Raw genomic sequence first — 10000 nt, 5'->3', positions numbered from 1 at the left:
TTCAGAAGAATAACAATATATATTTTCCAAGTTTAGAGACTTCACCAACTAACAATGCGATGGTAAGTTCCAAAATTCTTGAACTTGACCCGATAATTTATTGATTTGCCAATACTGAGCAACATAATAGCGAACTTAACGGCTTGTGTTGTAGTACAACAAACCACATGATACGATTGGGGCACAACGCGGCCGTTGTCATGATAAGAATCTGTTTCAAAAATAGTACAGGATAAAAATAGCTGAAAACGAACAGCACGTGCACTGACAAAAACGACCAGCAACAAGCGTGCCACATTCTCCGCCTCTGAGTCATGCACTTTCGACTTCAGCTGCTGAGGCTCAGTTCCCAATCAGCCGGCCTCTGTACAAAAGAAGTCTTCAACCATAGATTGAGCTAAGCTCAGGAGCCGAACGCAGCAGCGGCACAGCGATGCAGAGCAGCAATGAGAACAACAGCGTTAAAGCTTTTTTATTATTTTTTTTATTTTTTTTACAACGACCGTAAGACATTTGGCCATTACTCTTCTACTGGCATTGAAGGCCATTGTCACAACACTTAGGTTATGACGAAGCGGTTAGACAAGAGGCAGTTAGTGCTACATCACTACCAAGTCCAGTTGATTGACATCCACTAACTATTACACGGTGAGATTAAAAAACAATGATTAGGAAGGCCGAATCAGTGGAGCTGATTCACTGGCACAATATGGAAAGCTTGAACAAGATCGACAATTTTCGCTGACGATGCAACGTTATGTGAACGAAATAAGGAACGGAATAAGAGACAGAGATAGATACAGAAGCAACAGACAGACAGAGAGGGACAGAGAGACAGAGGCACGAGAGAGAGAGACAGACAGACAGACAGACAGAGAGAGGAAGCAGTGGAAGAGCAGGGAGCGGGAGGGGGAGGGGAGAGGCCATCATGAAGGGAGACAAACCCGTAATTCAGCGAAACAAAACTACGTTGTCAGCTCCCTTCCTCCACAGGGTCTGCCAAATATCACATTTCCAAAATGGCCGCGTGGTGGCCCGATAAGGCGTCACGACAGGAGGCAAAACGCGCAACGCTTTGGATGTTTCAAAAGAAACCTTGTGCCTCCTCACTGTCCAACTAGTGTGCATTATCAATGAACAGTTACTGTCCCGCGTCTTCTCGGTATTTTGACTCTGGGCCCAACATCAGGGACCAGGGCTTCAGCTGCAGGCAAAACTGTTCTAAAGCTTAGAGACTATGCTGTACCATCTTTTGATGCTCATCTCACTCTTTGAATAATCTGACATTGTGGAGAGACTTAGGAAGACACAATCAATGTTGAACATTTATCGGCACTATGACATCTTATGCATGTCGCAAAGTGGCAGCTGTAATCGGAGAGCAGTTGTGTTTTTACATCCTACATAACATTTAATTCCTATTAACCAAATGCACAAGCACTGTCATCAGTATTAACTGATAACGTTGCATTTTATCATAAAAATCCATAGTAACATCAACCAAAGAAAGAGTTCACAATGAAATCGTTTCATACAATTTATTACCAATAATGCTACCTTTCATTCAGAAAGGAAATACATAAATGATCCTCGCTCTTTTCTCATAGTATTTAGAAACCTGTTGTCACAATCCAGTCTTCAATACATAATTCGACGATCCACTGATGACATAGGCAAATGATACCTAAGATATAGCACATTGCTGATACAGCAATAAACTAAGGTACAGTGTTACAGAGAGAGAGAGAGAGAGAGAGAGAGAGAGACAGACAGAGAGAGAGAGAGAGAGAGAGGGAGAGAGAGACTTCAATGCTACACAGCAACAGAGGCGGTAAACCAATGAGCTTCGTAATGACTTCCTAATCACTTTTTAACAGAGGATATCACTTTAACTTACTACTAACCAACGAGAGGACAGTCGTGTACTCACCTTGGATTTCTGCTCCTCTGCATCCCGGAACTTCTGCTCCATCTGTTCCGCGCGGTCCAGCGCGTTCTCCTTGTCCATCTTCATGGACAGCATCTTCTTCTTGATCAGATCCATGGAACCCATTGTGGCGGATTTGCTTTACACCGACCTGGCAACAACCAAACAACAGCAAAAAAACTAAAGGCGAGAAGAGAGGCTGGGGGGATGAACACTCTGTGCTTGACTTCAAGAACTTCAGTTGAAGGGGGGAGGAGGAGGACACAGCAGGCCTTTCGTCCTGAGCTGACTACAGCACTTCGTTCCTTGTTCGATGATGAAGTGGAGGGGGCAGGTTGGTTGGTAGGTAAGCGAGGTATTAGTGGTGTTCAGGCCTGCACTGAAGTACTGAAGTCGAGAGCACAGAGTGCTGAAGGAAGACTGGAGGGATGCAGACTGATCGACTGGCTGGCCACTGGCAGAGACAGAGCGGAGAGTGAGAGAGCGGAGGAAGTGACGAACACGGAGCTTAGCCCTGCCAGCGGAGGGTGGGATGGGGAAGCAGCACGGCAGGGGTGGAGGGTTAGGGGGGGGTAGAGTGGGAGAGGGGGGTGGGATCTGGGTGGGGGGAAGGGGGGGGGCAGAAAAGAAGAGCAAGGCTGGGGTGTGAAAGTGGTGCAAGCTGTTGTGGAGGCACCACCAACATCGAGGCAATGAAGGGGTGAGGGTGGTGGTGGTGGTAATTACTGACGGATAAAGTTGTTTCGGGAAAACTAATTGTTCCGATGGAAGAAAGAAAAACGACAACAACAAACCCCAAACAGCAATGACTAGCAAATAGAAATCAAAGAACAATGACAAGCAAATGAAACCAAAGAGCTAAGTACCTTGTCGCTGGAAAAGCACACTTGTTGATGATGAAAATGAAGAAAAGAGCAAAGAACACAGGTAGGGAGTTAGTGAGGGACTGCCGCCAACCCAAAGGAGCAGGAAGAGAAACGGAGAAAGGGACGCACGCGAGTAACGCTCGCACCAGGCTCGAAAAGGGCTTTGGCTTTCTCTGAGTCCTGTTCTTCAGCGCTTTTTCTACAACCCGCCGATTCCACAGTTTTCTTCGCGAGCAGACAGCTTGCCTGTACAGACAGCAGCCTATCAGAAGAGTCCAAAGCAACGGAGGGGACGAAGGGTGCAGGAATGAGAGGGAGTCGGAACGATAAGGGGACTGCCATTTTTGGAGAAAACGGGGTCCGCGAGCGCTCAAAGGGATGGCAAGACAGCACGCGAGGTCCCACTACAACTAGCAGGTCTGGCAGTGTTTCGCTTGCGCTGCCTGCCATGCTGCCTGCCTTGCTGCCTGCTCCCTGCTGCCTACGCTCTCATTCACTGCTGCTGTGAGAGGGGTGCTGGCTCTGCAGGAAGTGGGGGTAGCCATCTTTTTTTCAGGGCTACAAGCCCCAGGTGTGAATATTTATTTAAAAAAAAAATATATATATATATATATATTAAAACGTTTGATGGTTCATTTTATGCAGTCAGTTTCTCTGTCTGACTGTCTGTCTGTCCCTGTCTCTGTCTGTCTCTCTGTCTCCGTGTGTCTGTGTGTGTGACTCCGTCTCTGTGTCCTGTCTTTCTATCTCTTTCTCTCTCTTTTGATGAATGATATAACACCTGGTTTTAACAAGAAAGCTGCTGGTTGATTTTACAACTCGGTTTCAAAGAGTATGTGGAAAACATTCACTAGCCTGAACTAGACGACTGTGGACGCCCATATATTAACTTTAAACTGATCAAACATGTCAAGTTCGGAACCCCCGGCGACCATATAGCTCAAGTCAGTTTTCCAGGTTTTAAGACAAATTTGAAGTGGATCTGGTGCTTTGTCTTTAAAAACAAAACAGCTAACACATCTTGAAGCAGTGTGACTGTCGCCGGGTTGCTCCAGTCTGCCCGAGAACTTGAAGAGACCATTGGTTCCTTCTGTCTCTTTCCGTCTCTCTCAGTGTGTCACTGAATGTGTGTGTGTGTGTATGTGTATGTGTGTGTGTGTGTGTGTGTGTGTGTGTGTGAATGGGGGGTTGGGGATGGGGGAGTGGGGGGGAGAGTGAATCAGCGCCGAGTGAATGCGTGCACTGACGAGCGTCCACTGATGATGATTTTAACATTACCGTTTTCTCAGAAACTACACTGACATCTGATCTGTAGACTGCGCCGCCATGCAAAACTTGCATGATGAAACTGTTTCACTTATATAACACACGACTACAGCCAAAGGCCGTTAGACAGCAGTGAACCGGCGATCAACACTACACTGAACTACCATACAATACGATGGAAATGTTATGACAGAAACCAGCGAATGTTTTGCATTTACCGCTTTCCACGGCTCTGATAAACATGCACTGGAAAAGCGGGTAGTCCCTGAAGTTCACCAACTTAAAACGCCAGTTGATTATCCAGTGTACACGTTGGTCTGTGTCGCTCTTGAATCATAATGAATATGAATGTTCGCCAGTGAATAGTTATACTGAACCACACGGCGACCAACACATACTTACCGCAATCACACACGGGTGCACGCACACACACACACACACACACACACACACACAAGCGCACAGCACATACACTAAGAGCAATGAAACACCAGCACCCACACAGACAAATTCCGCGAAGTATACATGTATGCACATTCTCTCTATTTCTCTGCCTGTGCGTATGCGTGCATGAAATAAACAACGGGATCTAGATAAACACGACAACGTTTCCCTTCATCGTTTTTTTATCACATGGACATGTTTATAACTGGTGTTGTGATCCTGAATGAACCAGCAGGGAGGCGATGGCTGCGAAATTGTTAGTCTTGGCCGGACGGAGGAAGAGGCTTGAAGTATTTACTGTTTTCCGAGGATAATAGATAAGCACTGCCGGCAGTGTGTATTTTTAAACCCTTGCCCGCTTCGCCATTGATTTGATCGTCTCCATAAAATAACAACTGAAAAATTTAAGTCAGGCTTTCACTACAAAAATGAAATCACAAACTTGACATGGAAAGAGAGAGAAGTAGAAAAAAGGGGGATGGGGTGGAGAAAGAGAGAGAGAGACTGAGTGAGAGAGAGGGAGGGAGATAGAGAGGGACAATGAACGAACGAGTCCTTTGTCACGTTTTATTGAGGGAAGAAAAGGAATAAGCACAAATGGCTTGTTTTCATCCTGCCCTCATGAAAGGGGAAAATATAACAAACACGCGATACAAAAAGCATAGCATTACATAAAGAGAGAGAGAGAGAGAGAGAGAGAGAGAGAGAGAGCGAATGCGACGGATTGATTTATCAATCAGTCCCTAACTGATTTTAAAAGGCATTTTATTTCACCAGACGGAATTTACTGTGGCATATTTTGATCAAAATGGGATTACTGGAAACTTTAAATATAAGTGAACAGTGTGTACGGCCGTGTGTTTAAAACGAGAACCAGATGTAGCGATAGACTTACTTATCACAATAACTGCACAAGGGGAGTAAAACAGGGAGATGTCTGTACTCCTTTATCATTGTCCATGTTTGTGAACTAATTAGCGTTGATGTAACAGTTCGAGGAAGACATCATGCTACCCCTACAGTTGATTTTATGGAATGGTTTATCTTATTAGTGGCTGATGATGTAGTTCTACTCTCAGATACAATTGGTAGTCAACAGACGCAACTAAATATTTTGAAAAATTCAACAAATACATTGCAATTTAAATCGGATAAACGCACTACAATGAAAGATTAACTCACTCAGTACGGCCAGTCCTCTCTTCTCCTCTACACAGACCCCTCGGATGTCCAGTGGGTGTCTGAATGACCCAACCTTTAGCTTCCGTCGTCAGAATTGTTGTATTCTTTGTCAACATTCACCTCTTCAGTATAAGAGCCTTCCGCTTGCAATATTTTGATGGTGGTAATTGGGGTGAAACGCTGTTAACGTCTTCTCTTTCGCCGTTCGTATGGAGAGAGTTAACTTTGATAAACGCAGTATTACTGTATTACATCGAAGGAAGTATGGGTATACAATGGTACTGCAATAATAATTAATGATTATAAGCATCTTAGAGATTGCGTATAGAGACCTGTGCAGGAACAGCTTATATTTAGAAAGTCGATTCACAGAGGCAGTCCCACTCACTCGGCCATGGAAGTCGGGTTCAGGTGGAACGAAAGAGAACTGTCATGACCAGAAACTTCTTGGGCTGCAGTAGATGACTGTGACGTCTCGAGTGTCTTACCGCGCCCTGAACATGTGTCTACGAATTTGGGTTCGAGAATGTTCAGTTGAAAACTCCAAGTTGTTGGGGAAGAAAATACATTTTTGCAAACCCCTCGCCAACATAGGACAGACTGTAGATGACAAAGCTGGAAAGACCGTAATAAGTCGTGCAAATACAGTAAAATTTACAAGTGTCGGAACTTATGCTTCGACACAGTTAATCAAGAGTTACCTTTTGTAAAAAACAACAACAACAAACAAACAAAAAACACCTTAAAATGGATAGAAAGCCTGCTGCTGATCCACTGCCAGCTACGCGGGACAGGACACGTTGTCCGCATGACAGACAGCAGGATCCCAAAGATGCTCTTGTATGGCCAGCTGAAGGAAGGCCACCGCGAACGTGGAAGACCCTGCAAGCGCTTCAAGGACACCTTGAAGACAAACCTCAAAGCCTGTGACATAGACATCGCTTCCTGGGAAACTGATGCCCTTGACCGATCTCACTGGAGGATGCTGTGCTCTAGTGGCATAAAAACGTTTGAAAACAAGAGAACGCTGGCCATTTAGGAGAAGCGTGAGCGAAGGAAGCAGGGCTCAACTTCTGGAGACGTTTTCCCTTGCAACACCTGTGGGAAGTACTGCGCATTCAGAATCGGCCTCTTCTCCCATATGAGGACACACACCGACAGATAAGCCTGCCTGCCTACTCATCTGTCGGTCCGACGGGAGACTCCATTGTAGACTTGGAATATCCGACATTAACACCCCCAGGTACTGATAAAAAAAACAACAACCGCATACTTAATTCTAATATGTTTCATCTGTCTGCTTTTCCTGTCATGTGTAGATATACCCATGCAAATTCGTCACGTGTTGAAAAAAAAAGTAATCATATCACCCAGCGAATAGCACCAATGTTGCTGCAGATTATATATTTTAGATAGTTATACATGTGATTAATGTTTGTTTATTTCCCATGTAATTCTCATGCGATTCCACCCTCCTGTCTGGTTCCCCCGAACTCACCATTTAGCCCCTCCCTCCTCCTCTCCTTCCCTTGATCGACAACACTCAAATGTGAAAATTGACACTACAACATATCTACAAACAACAGTCTGTTTGACTGAAAACTCCTCCCCCACTCCTCCTCCCCCCTCCTCCTCCTCCTCCCCTCCTCCTCCTCCCCTCAGTCTCCTCCTCCTCCCCCTCCTCCTCCCAGAAACATGCCCAAGACACGCCTCCATACAGGCACAGACGGACACAAAAAGTCTTGATGCTAAAAATGATGTTGATAATGCTAATGGAGATGTATTGTTGCCCAGCTCCGAGTGTCAAGTGGAGGCCCCAAAAAAGCGATCTGGAAGCAGACATTCCAAGCAAAACAGACATTCCAGGCCTGGGTTCCAGAGAGCAACTTCAAAAGGCTGACAGGAAACTCAGAGAGAAAGTGGGAGAGGGGAGGGAAAGGAGAGATGGAGAGAGAGAGAGAGAGGAGGACTGAGGAGAAAGGAGTTATGAGAGAGGGAGGGAAGAAGAGGGTGTGGGAAGGGGGGAGAGAGAGAGAGGGGGGGGGGGGAGGGACGGGGTAAGGAGGGGGGCAGGGGGGAGAGAAGTGAATTAGTTTCAACAATCCGCGAATAATAAGTACTGTGAGTTATTTTTGTGTATCGCCTGGTTAGGTTCTATTTTACACCAAGTCTGACTCCTCTCCCCGCCCCCCTGCCCCTCCCACTCCTATCCCCCTCCTCCAGCATAGAGAGAGAGAGAGAGAGAGACGGACAGACAGACAGGGACAAAACGATTGGGAAAGCCAAAAACTGACTGGGAAACAGAGAGAGGTATTTACTCGCTAGAACAGGAGCAAACTTATGTAACTTATGTTTTAGGGATGTTAATTCAGTGGTATAGTACTCAACACATTCCTATACTTTTACTTGATTTCGACAAACCGTGAGAAACTCCTACACTCTTCTTTTTAGCGTATGTATGTATGTGTGTGTGACATATATATATATATATATATATATATATATATATACTATATATATACACATATATATACATAATACACATATACATACACATATATATATACATCCACACACACACACACACACACATATATATATATATATATATATATATATATATATATATATATATGTGTGTGTGTGTGTGTGTGTTTGTGTGTGTGTGTGTGTGTGAGTGTGTGTGTGTGTGTGTGTGTGTGTGTGTGTGTGTGTGTGTGTGTGTGTGTGTGTGTGTGTGTGTGTACACTCATACCACGTAATCTGTCTTTTTTTCTCCCTCTCTGTCTGTTTGTCTGTCTCTCTCTCTGTCTCTGTCTCTCTCTCTCTCTGACACATATTCCCAGGTGGACAAGTGCTGCACTGATGTCGGCAGGTGCACACAGGACGCAACAGGTGCACCCAATAAATCATGTAGGTTTACATGCACCGAGTCAGCTTCGCCTTCATTTTAACCGGTCTTTAAAACAAGTCAAGCCTTTGAAAAAAAATTCCCCAGTACACACACAATTTTAAGAAACTACATGTAGAACAGATCAACATGATTGATCATGGCCTTCAAACAGGTCTGGGTGAATGATGGGAACTTATACTTGTAAAACCGCCGTAATGTTTACTGCCGTGTTAATTAAATTTTTTCGTATACCTTTGACGAATTCATTTTTAGTTTCAAGAGAAAAAAATCGACCACGATTTTTGCCTTTTGTTGTGAGGACAGAATGTGAACTCACCAGGTTATAGGCGATCTGTGGTATATATATCAAGAGTCAGCCAGTGTCATGGACATCAAGTCAGAAACAGTGATCGATAGCGTCTCGTTACTTTGAATCGACCTCAAGATCATTGTAACAGAATCTGACATCCGGCTCAATAAAGTGACAGTCTCAGTCGCCATGGAGTTGTGCTTTTTTCCTTGTGTATGATAGGTAATTCTTTGTTTCTAGTCCCCACCCCCAACCTTTTTCTTTTCTTTCTATATTCGTCATTTTTACCAGATCAACAGCCAACTGCGTCATACCTAGCACAAGTCATTGTCGTGGTGTTTAACTAGTTTCAGTTTCTCAACTGAGGAGGCGTCACTGCTTTCGGATAAAACCATATACGCTACACCACATCTGCTGAGCAAATGCCTGACCAGCAGCATAACCCAACGAGCTTAGTCAGGCCTTGAGTGCATGCCTTCATGTTCAAGTTGTGTACCTATCAGAGTAGACGTCTTCTACAGAATTTTACCAGAGAACAACCCCTTTCTTGCCGTGGGTTCTTTTTCATTGCGCCAAGTGCCTGCTGCACACTGGACCCTGACCTCGGATTTTTGTCTCGTCCGAATGGCTAGACGCTCAGTTTGATTTTTTCCAGTCAAAGTTCGGGAAGAAAGGGCGAGAGCGGGAATCGAACCCAGACCCTCACGGACACTGTGTTGGCAGATGAGCGTCTTCACCATTCTGCCACCTTTCACTTGAAATGTCGTGGTGAATCTCACGCTGCAATGGCCGATTGACGGACAGTGAAAACGTCCACCTTGTAAGCAGAGGAAACCCTCCGCAACTTGAACGAATTTTTTCTTGAGACAAAAAAAAAAAAAAAAAAAAAGGCACAACGTTACTGTTACACCCACGAGCTGCTATGCTGTTTATCGTCTGTAAAATAAGACGTTTATTCTCGTCTTCTATTTCATGTAAAGCGTTCATATTCGTCTGTATAAGATATTTATGTTCCTCCGTGTAGTTAGATGTTTGTCCTCCTCTCTGCAGTATCCTCCCATCCCACTACAGGTGCGGACACTGAGACAGATTCTACGCCGTGAGAGGGCGCC

At 44.8% G+C, this 10000-nt stretch overlaps 1 protein-coding gene across 4 annotated transcripts in view; it reads right to left on the bottom strand.

The window, feature by feature from the left end:
- The window catches only part of LOC143282087 (tropomyosin-1-like), an 87540-nt gene that overhangs the window by 66063 nt on the left and 11477 nt on the right, over nucleotides 1-10000 (bottom strand). The window contains exons 1-2 of one of the 4 annotated variants that reach the window (XM_076587567.1): nucleotides 2794-2956; nucleotides 1931-2078 (exon numbers count right to left, since the gene is read on the bottom strand). In XM_076587567.1, coding sequence (XP_076443682.1) covers nucleotides 1931-2053 — 123 coding nt within the window. In that variant the 5' untranslated portion in view covers nucleotides 2054-2078; nucleotides 2794-2956. Of the gene's footprint in view, nucleotides 1-1930; nucleotides 2425-2793; nucleotides 2957-10000 lie in introns of those variants that run through there. The other 3 variants (XM_076587568.1, XM_076587569.1, XM_076587566.1) reach the window with 3 other exon arrangements.

Source organism: Babylonia areolata, chromosome 5, assembly GCF_041734735.1.
Source record: "Babylonia areolata isolate BAREFJ2019XMU chromosome 5, ASM4173473v1, whole genome shotgun sequence".
Lineage (NCBI taxonomy): Eukaryota > Metazoa > Mollusca > Gastropoda > Neogastropoda > Buccinidae > Babylonia > Babylonia areolata.
Note: the sequence above shows the minus strand (reverse complement) of the source record. Positions and strands in the feature narration are given on the sequence as shown.